This window comes from Balearica regulorum, chromosome 3, assembly GCF_011004875.1.
Source record: "Balearica regulorum gibbericeps isolate bBalReg1 chromosome 3, bBalReg1.pri, whole genome shotgun sequence".
Taxonomy (NCBI): Eukaryota; Metazoa; Chordata; class Aves; order Gruiformes; family Gruidae; genus Balearica; species Balearica regulorum.
Genome location: NC_046186.1, coordinates 52414728 through 52432159, shown reverse-complemented (window position 1 = coordinate 52432159; position 17432 = coordinate 52414728). Strand labels below are relative to the sequence as shown.

General features: G+C 40.3%; 1 protein-coding gene across 1 annotated transcript in view; it reads left to right on the top strand.

Annotated features, from left to right (window-relative positions):
• LAMA4 (laminin subunit alpha 4) overlaps positions 1-17432 on the top strand; it is a 102431-nt gene that overhangs the window by 46610 nt on the left and 38389 nt on the right. The window contains exons 7-16 of the mRNA XM_075747923.1: positions 436-587; positions 731-841; positions 4297-4408; positions 7663-7830; positions 8577-8770; positions 10676-10792; positions 12593-12741; positions 14788-14929; positions 15989-16085; positions 16869-16985. Of these exons, the coding sequence (XP_075604038.1) occupies positions 436-587; positions 731-841; positions 4297-4408; positions 7663-7830; positions 8577-8770; positions 10676-10792; positions 12593-12741; positions 14788-14929; positions 15989-16085; positions 16869-16985 (1359 nt within the window). The remainder of the gene's footprint in view (positions 1-435; positions 588-730; positions 842-4296; positions 4409-7662; positions 7831-8576; positions 8771-10675; positions 10793-12592; positions 12742-14787; positions 14930-15988; positions 16086-16868; positions 16986-17432) is intronic.

Below are 17432 nucleotides of genomic sequence, written 5' to 3'. Positions count from 1 at the left end.
GCTGGACATCCGTACTTCTCATACCACCAAATTTTAAAAACAGAGTTTTGGGTTCTGACAAAATGAAGTTGGGTTTTTTTGACCCTCATCTGTTGTTCTTTGGGCCACAAACATGCAGAGCCTCTTGGGAATAGCCAGGAAATACCTTCTGTCTCTCTCTCCCTCCCTCCCTCTCCCCCTACTGATTACGGAGCGGCTGTGGCAGCCTCTCAGAGCAGTCCCTTCTGGTGCTGCTCAGATGGAAGCATCGTGACTGTACTGTGGGACCTTGGAAGTGGGCGGATGAAAGTGAAAGAAAAATGGGTATCCATCAGGATCCATCAATGACAAAGAGGGACCACCATGGGGCAAGAGCACTATAATGTGAATTTAAGATATTTGCTGTTAACTGACACAAACCTAAAGAAAAATTACTCTCTCTTATTTTCTTATCAGGCTGCGATAAATGTATTTGGGATTTGACAGATGACATCCGATTAGCAGTTCTGGCTATCGATGAAAGCAAATCGACTTTACTGAGCATTTCTACAGGTGTTGCAGCTCAAAAGCGCTTGAATGACCTGAACCTCACTACCACCCATCTCCAGGTACAAACATTGATGACATTTTATTTTTATTTTTTAATGTAATTTAAAACTATGAATTTCCATTCCTGTAAATTTAAATACCTGTTCTCACTAGAGAAATAATTTGTTTTCAGATGCACTGACTTTTTTTCACACACACACAGGCAGCAATGTCCAAGAAAAAGAACCATGCTGTGCTTTGGACCATCGAGGTTGATGATACTGCAGATGAAATGAATGACCTCCTAAGAGAGGCGGCAACACTTGATGAACAGGTTTGTTTACAGCACCCTGCCAGAGCTCTGACGGTTTGCGGTTTGTAATATTCACATGCTGGCATAGGAGGTCAGTATAGAATAGTTACAGTTGAAAGGGACTTACAACGATCATCTAGTCCCCCTGCCTGACCAATTCAGGGCTGAACAAAAGCTAAAGCACGTTATTAAGGGCATTGTCCAAATGTCCCTTAAACACTGACAGTCATGGGGCATGAACCACCTCTCTAGGAAGCCCATTCCAGTGCTTGACCACCCTCTCGGTAGACTCTTTCCTAACATCTAGTCTGAACCTCCAGGTTCACCATACAAGAGTGGGAGTGCCCTGAAAGGTAGTTGGGAGAACTTTCTATTGCTGTTTTCTATTTCTAAATTTTCTACTTTAGCTCTAAATTAAAAGCATAAATGACCTATCAAGTCTTCTTCCCCGAAAAGGAAGGATGTAGGGCCAACATCTGTTGAATGTGGTTAGGGGGTTGTTACCAATCACAAAAAGCCCCCCCTCAGGATCTGAGTTCCCCCCTACCCTCCTACATAACTTGTTTGATCTGAGATAGATGCACTGCCTTTCTGTTTCACATTTTGATTTCTAATTAAGCAAAGTAACAAACACTAAACTAATTCAGATTGACTTTGGGAGTATTTGTACTATATCTTACATGTATGCTCTCATAAAATTAAATTAGCCCCAATTAGACACTTCAAAATACGTTACCAAACTGCCAGCTTAAAAGTTTTTTCACCTACCCACTGAGATAGGAGCCTGATCAGCACTCAAGATATGTTTTAACACAATTGTAATCATAAATGTTGCATCCACATTCAATTGCTAGGCTATAAAATTAAGGTTATCTGCTCTCAGCTCACATAGCACTTTCATTGCACCCTGGAAGAATACTGATATGATATATGTTAAAAGAAGAAATAGGGTTCAAAATTGCTTCTCCTGCATTTTAAAGAGACATTATTAAACATCTTTCTGTTGCTAAGATATATCTATAGCTATATATATATGTGTATGAGAGAGACATCACTCTGTTATTCCCAGAGATAACAACAGCTGTAGTATGACTAGAGTATATTTCATGCTTATTGCAAAATGCCAGACCTTATATTCACTTACCAATTCCTTCACAAGACAAATTAAAATTATACCTTAGATTAAAACTCAAATGCAGGAGCAAGTAGGAGAAAAAAACACAAAGGAGAATGGGCTTCATAGAGAGGTGGACAAGCAAATTTGGGCTTGAGTGTTTTTAATCAGCACTTACTTAGCACAAAGAGCACTGCAGAATTACACAGACTATGCCTGTGTTCGAGAGAGGTTTGATTAAATCAGCTCCCACACACGCTCCCCCCTCTGTACCTCTGAAAATCCAGCAGAGCTCACACACCTCAGTGTCCCTCTGTGTAGTTTGTAGGCAGGACGATTAAGGCATTAGGTTTTCTAGGAATATTTAGTGAATTTGCATAATAATGATTTTGTCATCTTCAGTACTACCTGGGGATTTCTTAGCTCATTCCTCAGTTTGACTGTCCCCGAACCAGTAAATTCAGCGTTTCCTCTGGTCTTTTGTCCGTGCTAATTTCCAGTGTTTCCATGTTATTCCACATGAATACCTGTGATTGCTTGTAAAGGCAGGGAAATAATGGCCCCAGACTCTCCCAGTGGAAGGAACACCACAGTAATAACTCTGAATATATTGAACTTTTTTGCTCTTTTATGGAAAACGGGTGTTTGGGCCTTGAGTGGGTTTTGCAGAGATGTGCTGCATCTTCTGTTCAGAGCATTTCATGTGCACATCCCCGTGTCTGAGGGGTCACTGGAGATTCTCCTCTAAACCCCGAAGGCAAAATGATTGTAGGTAAATCCTCCTGCTAAATGGGAAGAGTAAATGTGAGCTCTAACTCCCTGAGTCTGCTTGGGATGAGCTTAAACTAAAATAGCACGTAGCTCGATCCTGAATGTTTGGCAGAGACTTGGGGAGCCGAGCGCCTTTCCTTCCTGTGCTCTTAGGAAATTTCAGGACGAGGTTCTGTACATCGGAGGGAATTTGAGGGTTCCTAAGAGCCTCCCTCACTCACGCTGCTGTGTTTCCCATCACTCTCACGGCAATCAGCAAATCTGTCTCAGCAATTCCCCGTGTGTTGAATAGTTAAAAATCTGGCAAGGAAGGAGTATTACGTAAAGGCAAGTGTGTGTGAAAACAATAACAAGTTGCTTAAAATAAGCATGAAGTGGCCACGCTGAGCAACAGAGCATCCCCAAGAACCACTGGCAGCGATAAAGGAATACGAATAGAACCCATAGTGCTTGCCCTTCAAAGACTAAAAACAAACAAAGAAACCCCAAACCCAAGCCCAAGTGCATAGAAAAGAAATGAAAACGTTTCCGTGAACCCTCTCGCTCGTTCTGTTCGGGTGCCGGCCCAGCCGCCTGGTGCCACCTGCCGCCCCCGCAGCCCCGAGCAGCAGCCGCCGTCCTGGGTCACCAGCCGCGTTCAGCATGACGTGAGCACGCCAACAGCCAAGTATCTCCTGGCTTATGAGGTGTCAGGGCACCCCAAACCCAGAAACTAATTTTACAGTGGGAATTTTTGCTGATGCAGCCCCAACGGGGACTGTAAATCAAACACCTTACCACTAGCAAGTGTGGTGTGGACTTACACATGTACACACACAGAGCTCACACACACACCCCCTCACACACACAGAGTCCAGGAAACATCAATGGCACAGCAGTCCTTTTTTTTTTTTCTTTTTTCCTTTTTTTTTTCTTTTTTTTTTTCTTTTTTTCTCTTTTTTTCTCTTTTTTTTTTTTTCTGTTTCCTGGGAAACACCAGTGAAAATTCAATCTAAGGACTCCCAAAGTGACAGACCTTCTCAGAAAGATGATAACTATAGCATGGTAACTCTTCATTTCCCTTACACATGAAGGACCACAAGGCAAAATACAGCCTCCAATGTAATATAGTACAGGAGAGTGGCTATGCCTTTCAGAGTATTTTGAACCCTCGTGCTTTTTCTTAAGTTGCAGAGCTGGAGACCTCCCTTGAGGGAGACACTGATCTAAAAATGGTTGTGAGCTTGACACCTTATTCTTCAGTCTATATGCTTACTCAGGAAACACCATACCCAGCAAAATGAGCCAGCCCCACTGAATGCCTACGAGACTCGGCAGATGGGAGTTTTACAACTGTACCTCATTTATGGCAATTTGATTGCAGCAAATGATGGATAAATACAGGACAGATTTTAATGTCTCTCCAATTTTGATAATACCAACAAGACAGTCCTTCACTTCAAACACCTCTGTAAATACCACTTTATATGATAAATGGACTTTCACATGCTCATCAGGAGAAAGCGAAATGTATGTTTACACTGCTCATCTTCACATATGCATATGGATCTGAAAAGAAATCTAATGTCTAGCTCACATGGTTTATTCATAGGGAAATGAAGCATCCAGCAAAGGCCTACTGATACAGAAGGAAACCATGGAGACCAACAACCGTGCTACTCAGCTTGTGCAGCAGCTCAGTAATATGAGGGATAACATTCAAGGTAAATAGATTTCTTTCTGGTTCGGCTCAGTGTCAAACATGTATTAATGAAACCTCCGGTAAAAAAATGTCTTAGCACCTGGGCACTCTCACAAAACAACCAGCACATAAGGCTTCTGCAGCCTGTAATGTCATGGCAGGAACTCGTCTCTTTTAAAAGACAGCTGACACCACGGGCTAAGTGGGTCGGACACTCAGAACAAGAGCTTCTCTTTCTTTTTTCTCCCTTTGACAGAGCAAAATAATAGTAAATAGGTTTACATGAAATTCTTCAAGGTAATTCAGCTTGTAGCTTTTGTTTGTTTGAATAGTTGCTCAAGGTATTTGTATACACTTGTGGTAAAAAGAGTCAGTATCAGGTTGGGGCTGGACACAAGCACAGGATGGGCGATGAGAGTGCTGCGTCTTAGCAGATTCATGCAAGTGCACTTTTCCCATTCTGCTGATAAGTAATGGAGGCCACAGGAACAGCTAGACAGATTTTTTAAAAATTGTGCTTCCCCTTTTGAAGCCATGGCAGTCAGTGAGGTGTGACTAACTCTGGTGATTGCATCAGTGAGTGTTACACTAAATCCAGATTTTGTCTTTTAGCAAACTGTTGCTGAGCAGGATTGTGCTGGTGCCTATAACTTCATGCAGATGCTTCTAAAAAGAAAAGCACACTGAATAGTAAATAATTTCATGATCTTACTGCTTCCCCAAGCTCGGTGTGGGAGGCAATGGTGATTTGCTTTTCAAGCTCCTTATTGCTTCATCTGACCAGAATTCCCAATTGAGTGTGGGTCCAGACACATCTACAGAGCATTACAGACTTACAGACTAGCTGTTGTCCTCTTGTTTTGCTTTGGTTTTGGTTTCGGTTTGGGTTTTTTTTTTTAATAGAGAAGTAGATTTGGAAAACTACAATCTCATTGCCTTCTTTTTCCACAAAGTGCTGCCTCTAATAAAAGTGAAAGGCAGAATTGTAAACTGTGTGGCTTATGTGGACCATCAGAAATTATTATAGTGATGCTGTTTCACAGTGGGAGAGGTAAACATGATGATGAAGATCTCCCAAAAAGGAAAAAAGTGAAACCAAGAGCTTTTTCATGTTAAAATGTTGGGACAAACTGTCACCTATTGTCTCAGTGTCCTGCTCATCTGTCCATATGATGTGAGGGGATGCAGATAAAACTTATAAAGTCTGTCCTTGGGCAACATGCTAGAGCAATAAATTTCAAAAAGTAACTTCTCTTCTGACTGTAAATCTATATATTTTACACCTTCCCAGATTAAGATTTTTTTATTATTATTTAGAGCCTGTAAAACCTCTTGCATCTTCAAGAATGTCTACTGTCCTATATATCAAAGGATAAATGACAACAGTGAACACCTTCCCAAGCATAACTGCACTTAAAAAAGATTTCCTACTCAGAGATGATCATCTTCATCCGGAATATCTAAGACATGTCATTATCATGCTGATAGATAAGACTGAGATTAAACCAATTGCAATCTCTTCTTCAGTACCTACAGAAAGCAATAAAACCCCAAGTGAACGTAGTCCAAAGCATCCCTGTCCCCTGTCCACCTGCATCATGAAAGCCTCCGTCCTGTCACAGAGCACACTGATTTCCCCCAGTCTTTGGCAAAGCCAACAGAGTACAAAAGCTGTATATGGCACCAGCATAGAAAGGCTGACTGGCAGTTGAGGCTAAACAGACTTTTTTTCAATAGAAATACTTGATTAACAGACCAGAGTAGTTCTGTCTTAGAACAATTATTGCAAGCTCCGTGGCAACTTGCGTAAGGAAGAGTGGTTACATATCAGCTGTTACCCTTGCTTATCCTTATCTCCATTGGGGCTTCAACCATTACTTTATTTCAACAAACATAGTTAAATTAACATATCCCATCACACAAAAGAGGAGGCAAGCTGAGATCAGGCTCATAGGATATGACACTTGTACTGCCTCCCTACACCTGTGATGCTACATCACCTTTGACTGTCTGGCCATCCATCACATTTTATTTCTACAATTACTGAGCAAAAGTGTCAGCATGAGCCTCATTGTATGTCATTAACAATCATTGTTTGACCTCTGTGGATCATCCTTTTGTATTGTTAAATGGTTTGGGGCAGGACAGGAACCACAGAAGGCAGACATGTATCTAGTTTGACACAAAAAGCACAAACCAGGCTGTGAACAAAAAGAGAGTGCTTGTTCACCCAGAAAGCAGTTGGAGACAAGTAGGTGAATATTATTTCCACCATGCTCAAAACTATTCTTCTACAGGGCAAGAAGGCAAGCCACTCTTTACTGAATGGAAGGTGTACGTGTGCACACACGCACATGCATGTGCCAGCATGAGGAGGAAAAAGAAATCCATGGAGCTGCTGGTGGTGACGTGTTACTGCTCAGTATGAGCCTTTAAAGCTTCACTAATGAGCTCGGGAGCCAGCAAGAAACTGTATAAGACGATACTCTGCCAAAGAATCAGTTGTGCCACAAATACACATCTATTTTTGTACAAAAATCTTACAGATGCATAGCGCTGGTTTTGCCAGCTCTGGTTATCCACAAAAGTAGTGATGAACATAAGCCAAAGCTACTCACATCGTAGGGCATAAAAGAGGAGGTGATCGGTATTCGAGGCCGGGGAGCGAGAAGTGGGTAAACTTTGTAATGCCTGCACTGGGGCTGGGTAAACTCAATTTCAGCTGCAGGGATCCAACAGTGTTTTTTGAACTGAGACCAAAACCTTGAAATAGTATCTATCTCCAAGGCAGCTAGGCAGTATCAGGCCAGAAGCCATATGTTACCTCTTTAGGGTGCCTCAGACTTCTTCAGATGGAAAAAAGAGGTTACTTCAGTCTCCTTGCCATTGTTGTTATTTAGTAAACATAACACTTTTGCAGCAGCAGTTAAAAACCCTAATCCTGGATGAAAGCCCTGGCCTGCTACACGACACAGAACTCAGAATAAAATTATGATCCCAGCCTATAAGAACTGCCAAGCCAAATAATGCACACAACCCGTGTCGGATTAATCTCATTTTCTTCTGCTGAGACCCCCACATATGCCAGAAAGTGTTATTTATTTATAGGTTTAATTTACTGGACTAAACATAATAATTATATACTATAGAGTTGGAAGAGAATTAAAACTTTCTTTTGCCGTCAGCATGATCCGGATTCAAAAAAGTAAAAGTACTCCACAGTATTTACTTCTCTGTAGCCATGTTGGATCGACCATCTGTTCTTTTTTCCCACAGAAATCAGCAGCAAGATGAAATACTATGCAATTCAACAAGAGCTGAGCCCTGAAGAAATTGCCCAGAAGCTGAGTGAGGCTGAGGAGATGCTGCAGGAGATCAAACGCCGTAAGCCTTTCACTGATCAGAGGCAACTCGCGGATAAGGAGGAGAACAAAGCGGAGGACCGTAAGTTTTAATTCTGTTTTCCACTCACCCACATGTTGATGCGCAGCTGGCACAGGCCAGGCAGCTCTAGATGTCTAGATGGGGAGGACCAGCGGGCACTTGGCAAGCACCAACTGGAGCGCTGAAGATGCTGCTGCTGCTTTCAAACGCCTGCCCCGAGTCCCTGCTGGCGCTTGCTGCCCCCGGGGCAAAATGGGCAGAAAAATGTGTGTGTGCCTGTGCACTGCAGCACCTCAGCGACAGCTGCTTAAGAAGGTTCGTGCCAGGGCTGGAATTGCTCGTGTGAATGTCTGTCTTACCCCCTGCCAGCTCTGCCACGGGGACTGGGAACTCCAGCAAAGAGAGAAGAACCGCTGGGATGGGAAAGAGTGGCAGCCTAATTCTCACAGCTTGGTGAACATGAGTCAGAGCCCCAGCACAATAAGGACTGTCTTCTCCAGAACAGCCTGGTTAGCTGTGATTACAAAAAGCAAATGAAGAGCAAGGAAAGCAAAACCGAGTTTCTTTAAGGAAAAAACTACATGAGAGGGGGCATTAATGGGGTTACAATGAGATACTAAAATGAGAAACATCTTTCCTTTTCAAAAGAGGGAAAATTAAAACCTAGTTATATGATGTCTCAAGTGAGCTTTTAACAAATGCATTTTACTGTCCTCTGAGTAACAGCAAAAGAAATTGTGGCATAGGTAAGTTTTGTCAGAAATCCAAGCTTTGGATTAATCAGTGGCTTCTGATCTTTCTCCCAGTGCTACAGCAAGTTGAAGAGTTTCACGAGAAGTACAATGACACCAGATCTCTAGTATCTGATGTGCTGGAGCAGCTCAGCGAACAGGACATGAAGCTGTCAGACCTGGAGGAGGCATTAGACCAGGCACTTGACTACGTTATGCAAACGGAGGACATAAATAAGGAAAACACAGCCCATCTTCAAAGGCGTGAGGTACTATGCAGTACATTTACCATAACTGTTGTCTGTGAACACTCCATCTCTGCCAGTGCTTAAAATAGTAGATTGCAAACAATTTAGTTTCAGGAATCACCCCACCAAAAAAAAGAATTTCTTGGACCACTCAGTGGGATGAGTTTGACTCTCCAGTTCTAAGCAGGAAGTTGTGAAAGTGCAAGGTACTATTATTTATTCATGGAGTGGCAATAAATGAGAAGTTTTTGCATGGCACTTCTCAGCAGGCCAAGGGAGAGATGGATATTAATGCCTGAACTAGGAAGAATTACAACAAAACCCAAGAAGCTTAAAATTCCGTGTAGCATGGCTACTATAAGTATTGTGGTGGGATTGTTTCACCTGTTATGTACGGATTTATAACGTGGAAGAGCTTCATGCTCACAAAAGAATAGAATTATATTCTAGTAAAACAATTATTTGCACTGCATTCGTGCCCTAGGCTGAGTGCATTCATACTGTCTCATCCCAACTTTCTCTCTGGTCCTCTTTAAACAAAACGCATCCCCATGTTTTCAGGAAGAGCAGACAATTGTCCTTGCATCTTCACGCACAAATCCATTCTCGACCTGCTCCACAACGGATACCTTGAAACTGGGTTTCCTGCTTGCTGGGTGAACAGCCTAGCTGTAAGGCTACAGCAGTTTTCCCTTATGCTCCGTTCAAATGAATAGTTGCAGTAATTTGAACAAAGAAATCACTCCAGAGGAGAGCTCAGAGGAGACCTGTCCCCTACAGCACAGAAGGGGTGCATGTTTGCCTCTAAGTGGTGGTATTAGTTTCAAATCCCATCTGGCTGATGAGGAAATTGAATTTTCAGGTCTCTTATCCCAGAAAAGTACCCAATCCATCAGCCATACAAAAAGACTACTTTTTGCTCCTCCCAGTAGTTTTGTGACTCTTTCTCTGTTTTCTTTAGTTTCCTTTAAAGGATGCAAAACCAGAACGTCTCACCTAAAATTTTTCTCTTAATTTTTTTTTTTTTTTATCAAGGAAGAAAATGACAAAGAGAATAATTTTAGACTATTTGAATTGAACTGTTTTCATGCCAATGCCTGAAATTGTATGGATTCTGGAGGAAAAAGGTTTAGGCAGCAATTTTGTGATTTGAAGAATAATCTTGCACATTCAGGCCAACCTCTGGGTTTCATAGCATCAGTGGCTGAGTTTTGAGCTCTTGACATTTGCAGCGCTAGAAGTTCATGCTGATGTGGAAGGTCCAATAATTGAATAGAGAAATCAGGCCTGCTGTTCTCGTGAATTCTTCTACAAGCAGCTTGGGATCCTTATGTATAAAGCCTCTTCTGTTGTTCCATTGTTTCATAATTACAGTGCCAAGCTGCAGCTTGTCTCGCATTTGTGAAGCAAAGCCTGAAGTGTGCAGTCGCAATTGTTCACTGTTTTGAACCAGTTGGATCTTCATTATTCCTCACAATGAAGGCAGCTGTTGTGCAAAAGGGACTGTTCACATTACAGTGAAGGAAAAGAGATCTCTGTACTGTAGATTTAAAAAACCTCCAGGAAAAAAACTAGTCTCCAGACTACTATGAAAAGTCCAGGTTTAATTTGTCTCTGCTGGCAGTGCACTGAATAATGCTTCATTCTAATAATTGCTCATGGTGTAATATAAAATGAAATTAATAAATTAAAAACACCCAAACAAACCATTTCTTTCACAGAGACAAGAAAATGCAAAGACTTATAATATGCAGCTATTAGAGATGTCTGGGAAAAACTTAGACATCAAATTTGTCTAAGATCTATTTAGTTCATCACTTCATCTTTTGAATTAACTTTAATACATTTAACAAAAATGGTGACACTGTATTTTAGCAATTCACAGATGGTTTTGGATGTGATTTAATTCTATTTTATTTTTTGTAGAAACAACATGAGAAAATAAAAGAGCAAACAGATGAACTGAACAGCATTCTGCTAAGTGCCACAACTGTTTTGGCAGGACCACAAAAGGTCAGCTCTGAGCTAAGTGAGGTAATAAAGGTAAGTGCCTGAGTGACTTGTTTAAATGATATGTCCTGATTTTTTGAACTTTTAAGTCATGCATTTAGACCACTAAATAAAAACCTCTCCTTTTTTATACCGCTTCAATGAAATACTGATGAATAATTTAAAAAAAAAAAAAAAAAAAAAAAGTATATATCTGCCTGGATGAAAGGTCCTGTAATTACATTTTACTCCCTCAGAAAAATAATTATATTGTAAGGACACCTTACTGTAGGCAGAGCTGAATGAAGAATTTTGCTGTAGAGTTCTCAACCATTTCATTACAAGCAGCTGTCAAAAGATGCTCTGGTAAAAGACTGCACTATATGCTAAATTCCTTTTCTCATGCCTGCGAGTGAAAGAGAAGGGTAAAGATCCCAGGTATCAGTGTTAAAAACAGCCGCTGTCAGAGTGTAAAACATATATAAACAGATTGTCTTATAGAAATTCTCTTCTGGAACTGTAGACTAGTATCCAGAATGATGAATGAGACAAGCTGTTGTAGGAAATTTTTAGAAATTTTAGGGGTTTGGGCTTTCTATGAAAAAGTGACGAAAATAAAACTGGGATTTTGCTAACTAAAATATTTACCAAAGCTGCTTTTTTTTTCATGTTTTATTTTAAAATTTTGAGATAATTTAAGACAAATGAAAATTCTCCACAAACATTCATTTTGGTCATAGTTGCCCACTTTTTTTTTAACACAAAAGCAAGTATCAGAAGTCATTAATTTTTCTTTGAAAAAGTAATTTGAGAAAACAGAAAGAAGGCAACTTGCTTTATAACCATCCCTGGGTGATCAAGCAGTATGATTTTTTTTTTCACCTGTGTTATGTGCAAAACAAATTGCTGTTTATCATTTCAGGTTCCCCACTCCTGTGGGTAAGTTTAGACATAGGGGACGTTCACACTGCAGGGAAGGAAGGAAGTAGTATGTGAACATCATACATCTTACATCTTCTCTTTGCCTATACATTCATATAGGCAGTATTTAGGTGGACTCATTTACATATTAGACTAACCTAAGGTGTCTTAGCATCAGGGATGTCTCTGTGCAAGGAGGCAGAAAGGAGCCAGGGCCAGGTTTCCATGATGTGGCAGAGCTGTACAGCGAAACTCTCTGCCCCTCTCCAGCAATTGCCAAGTTACCCCCGGGGCACAGGCACTGCCCCGTGCTATTCCCAAGGAGGCAGGTTTGGGAGAGGGGTAGCTCTCCAAAGGAGTGCCAGGGCCGGTGTAGTAACGGGATGATGCGTAAGCCCACCCACCCCAGCACTATTTAGTTTCCTTCTATAGGCAGCATTTAGAAGTCCCAAAAACTAATTTCTGGCAGTCTTCACAGAGGAGAGGTTAAAAAAAATTTAAAAACTATGGGTTTCACCTCCCAATTCAAGAAGAACCACAATGAAGGTTTTAATTACTTCACCTATTAGCCACACACTCTGAAAGAGTTGTCATTGGCACCATTCTGGAGGAAAAGTAAAGGATAGTAAGACATTTCTCAACTGTTTTTCTTTGATATTTTACACATATCTCTCCAATACCTTTTTAAGGGATTCATGGAATTTTGGTTGATCTTTATCTTCCTGTATTTGTCTTGCCATACTGACATTCATGGGACAGAATCTTTTTGATCTTTCCTTTTTTTTATTTGTTAAAAATATAACATCAAACAAATATAACATAAAATAACAACATTATAATACTATGAAAGGTAAAATAAAATATAATCATCAAAATACAGACTTGATTTTTTACAACTTTCTTCTACTTTCCTTCCTTCCATATTTTGTTCAGAATGCGTCAGGCTTCTACGCAGAAATAGATGGAGCGAAAAAGGAATTACAAGAAAAAATAGCCAATCTGTCTCTGTTCGATGATGATTTGGTAGAAAAGGCTATGCATCATGCACACAACCTAAGAAGACTTGCTGATGAGCTGGACCGGTAAAATTTAACTTCAGCAGATTCTGTTCATACAAGTGCTACTGACTGAACAGCTGAATGAACTAAAAGACAAGCAGAATCACCGTGACATTAGATATGCTGTCTGTAAATAGGCACTAAGCAAATCACTGTTAAGTCACGTATGGAAGGACTTGTCGAGGTCCGGAGGGAACAGCTGAAGTCGAGCTAAGCAAAATCTATTAGTCTTTTCAAAGAATAAACAAACATATGTCTTGAGTGACATTCTCCCCTTTCTAATTTGGCATGATCTTCTCCTCCCATAGCAAGAGAATAGGAAAGGTAGGTTACTGAGAAGTAAAATAATACAGGCAGATTAGATGGGGTTTGCAGAAACAGCACACGTCGGTAAGTTCATTCACAGTAAAAGACGTTTAGCATTTTGGGCCAAAAAAGGGGCTTTGGGATAGTTTTTGTTCAAGAACTGGTTTACAAATGCAATAGTTCTGAAAACAGGTTGTGTCCCAGTGAAACTGGCCCACTGTAACCCCAAAAACTTACTGTAAGTCTTCCTAGTTTGCTGGAAGATACTGAATGCATCAACTTTCCCTCAATTTACTAAAAAGCCACTTTTAGACAGATTTGAAATATGACTTTATTTGCAATTGGGACTACCCATGGAAAAATCACTGCTGCAAATGCATTCTTAAATACAATATTTCACCAAATTCTACCTTGAGTAACATCATGGATATATGCTTTTGGAAGATAAAACTACTCTTCAAGTAGATTATCTAAATACCAGTTGTTTCTTAATATTAGTATGCCCTCGATAGGAGATTAAAACAGAGAAAAAAAATAACAGATGGTTTTCTTTTATTCAATTCTATAAAGCTGACATCTGAAACTCTGTTCTATAATGCCACACAAACTACAGACAGCCTAAAAAACAAACAGTGTGTTCACTCTGAGATCAGCTAACTGGGGGCAGCAGAATCACATGAAAGAAAATACCCCATATGGCTAGCCTTCACCCCTTACCAAAATAATTTAAAAACGACTACCAAGTCCAACACATTAGGAATTTAACAGAAAGCAAACAGAAATAATTGTGAGATATCCAGATGGAAATGTTCTGACTCTTTTATTTGTTGTGAAGATTGTCCTGCAGTGAAACTTTAATCCTTTAAAAAATTTAGCCTGTCTTCAAATAATTTTGGGGGTTTATGGGTTTGCTTTATAAGCCTGTTAGGCTTTTATTTGGTAGAGTTTCTTCTTTTGTCTTGGGGGAACACAGGAGGAAATTGTTGCAACAGCACTGAATCTGGAAGCTCAATAAGCCCTCAGTGTGCAAACTCTTTGAAGTGAATACACACACGTGTATATTTAGAGTCTATACCTAACATATACTCTGCATTCTGTTTATCACAAAAATATAAAAAATTAATATTTACTCAAAGTTGCTAACAGCTGAAGGTTGAGTCGAAACCAACTGCTGTTTGGAATCTCCCTGGAAGACCAGTTATCCCCTAAAATGCAAATCAAGCTCTACCATGCCAGCAAAGCTATCTTATATTTTTGAAATCTAACTTTTTGCAAAGTTTAATGATCACGGGCAGGTCTTCATCTGATCCTCCCCCTTTCCCCACTTACTTTTGGAAAGTATAAACACCCCAGTGATACAGCTGTCCTCATCACTGGCACACACACAGGTCCTTCCATTCACGGCCAGGAGTTACTCTAAGGAAGGACAACTGATAGATGTTATTCTGTTAATTTATGTAATATCTAATCTAGATTTAAAAAAAAAAGATAAAAGTTCAGTAGACACTTGTTGCTGCTCATATCGACGTTAAGGGCAAAATTCCCTGAGTTAAACCACTGGGAAGTACCTTCTATCCACATAGTTCTCACCTGCTTCAGGCTGACATAAGTGATCATGCACATTGAAAAGACAACTACTTAGCCCAAGTATATTTCTGTGCATGATTATGTAGTCAGAATTCACAGAATGTTAAGAAAATTAATCCATTTGAAACTACTTCGATTCAGCTTGGTTTCTTCCTCCTTTTACTCTCTTTTTACCAGGAATTTGTATGGTGTTGACACAAATGGGCTGGTACAAAGGGCAATAAATGCTTCAAATGTGTATGAAAACATTGCCAGTTATATTGAAGAAGCTAATAAAGCTGCATTGCTGGCACTGAACACAACAAACCGGGTCAATGATGTGAGTAATTTTTATAATATCAGCTTTTACTTTGCAATGCTTCAGGGACTTTGGACACCTAAGTGTAAAGAAGATCTAGCTTATTTGTCAGCATTGAACTTCCCACGGCACATTTTGCTTCATTTACTATCTTCTGAGTTAAATCCTAGGTGGTTATTTATTCTGCCAGCCTAAAGTCCCCTGGTATTCAAAAAGATGCAACAGGTTCTTCTGTCCAACAGTACAGGGTGATGCCGCTCTGTGTCATCACGCAAATTGAGGCATTTCTGTGAAAGCCCACACAACTCCCTGGCCCCGTCGGAACCTGAGCTGGCATTTAGTGCTCCAGTCCTCATGTTCCACACAGCACCATGTGGCAGGAAAGGTGGTCAAGACATCTAACAGAAGCATGACTGTTTCTCATTGAAAATGAAGTTAAAATGGGGCAAAGAGCCCACTCACATGCTCAGTGCAGGGAGGAGCATGCTAATTTTGTCTCTGGCCTTGCTGTTCTAAAATATTTTAGATGTATTTTTCCATGTATATCATTTCCAACCTATATATAGGCTACTTAACAGCAACTGATTAGTGGGGTAGCAAGAGGACTTGGTTAGATTACAGGGACCTGAACCCCCCAGGAGCCGCGGGATTTCAAGTCCAGCACTCTGCCTCCAGCATGCTACTGGGGGCTGCAGGGCAGCTCCCCATACAGTGCAAGTGTTCATCACCCATCTGAGATGATGGTAGAAATGAACAGTCACGGTAGCATGAGTATCACGTTGACCATATTGGAGATGATAAATTAAGAGGACTTCTGTGCTTTCTGCATCGTTGTTATTCAGTGTTGCTGTGTGGAAAAGCATACATTTCTCTAAACTTCAATTGCAATCTATGGAAAAATTTGCTTTTCAGACTTTTTTTCTAATCCAGCTGCCAATCTTAAATGTTAACAGCCAAATGAAACTGCAGTGACTTTGTAGTTTCATTTATATGAAGTAATCTGTTGTCCACAATTAAACACAATAAAGAGGAACATTTGGTAAGCGTTATTCTGACTCTTCTTTTGGAACATACTTGTAGGCTGCAGTTGGAATTGATACTCAGACCATTTACCATAAAGGTAAAAGTGAAGAACTTCTCAACCAAGCCATGGAGCTACAACGGACAGCAGATGACAGTAAATATACATCCTCTCTACTTTCCCAGTCAGTTTATAAGGGTGCACGTTAAAATGAATTCCAAAAGCACATGACTAAAGCAGAACTGCTGCTGTAACAGAATAGTTCAAAGTTACCACACAAAGTACTTGAAATGGCCACAGGCACAGTTAGAGTAGTTCCTGGGTTGTCATCCTGCCAGACACCGAAAGTTTATTTCATTTACAAAAGGACCATTTCAGATACAACCACTGTTTAAATATGTGTTCCTGCAAACGGTTGTTCACAGGTAAATATACTCAACCAAGTAGTTCAACTGAAATCAATTCACAATAGTTTAACTCTTCAGAAAGCTGGATTTCACTAGCGAAGGATAATAATAAGTTAAAGGATTTTGGCCTCTTTTTCACTGAAAATGACAGAAAGCTCTAAAATTACAGAAATGACCTCTTCAATTTTTCAGAACCTTTTGAGTTCCTTAAAACTTTTCCTGTATACTTATTGCAGCTATTCTCAGCAGTGCTGGTAAAGCAAAGAGAGATAGTACCGACTGAGATACAGGTCTCCAGATTTTTCCAAAAGAAGACCTGTGGCAAGCAAATAATGGCTGGGAGCTGCAAGGTTGAGTTTTCCTTTCGATTATGTGAAGTCCAGAGTGCTAGTATGCCCTATACTAAAAGGGGCTATAGTATACTGCCTATGCTGCGTTAAATGCTTAATAACATACCTCCACAGGATAAAATTTACCTTTCTAAATGCCACTTCAGTGCCACCCAACTATACCTCCTCTTTTCTCCCCACAGGTAACGATTTAACCATTGCAGACACTAGCCGGCATGTTAATGGCACTCTTGCCAGAATGAATGTTCTGCGAAGCCAACTGATGAGAGCCATCACAAACATGCAATCAGCAGAGCCAGGTTGTAAGAGGAACTTCACCTTTATGATACTTTATCTTCATGCATTTAAGAGCATATTTTATCTTTGCATGCGGTCTATGAAGTTGATATTAACATTTCAGTCCCAGAGCGGCCTAAAGGAATTTGACTGAAACTACAAGACCTAGACAGCAAACATCCAGCTTTAACACATTCATAGTGAAATTATATGTTTTGCCACCTGTAATTATTAACATTCTTCTTCATCCTCCTTACTACAATAGTCCTCTCCCATGCTACTCTTGATGTTTCCAGGAGAATCTACAAGTCTGTGGATTTATTATTGTAATGATAATCAAAATCTAATTCACATATACATGACACCTGGAAAATAGAGTATTTGGGAGGTAATTACTGGCAGTCTTGATTAACAAAATCTCACCTTAATTTTTCAGAAAAGAGCATCATAGCGCATCCAGCAAGTATATC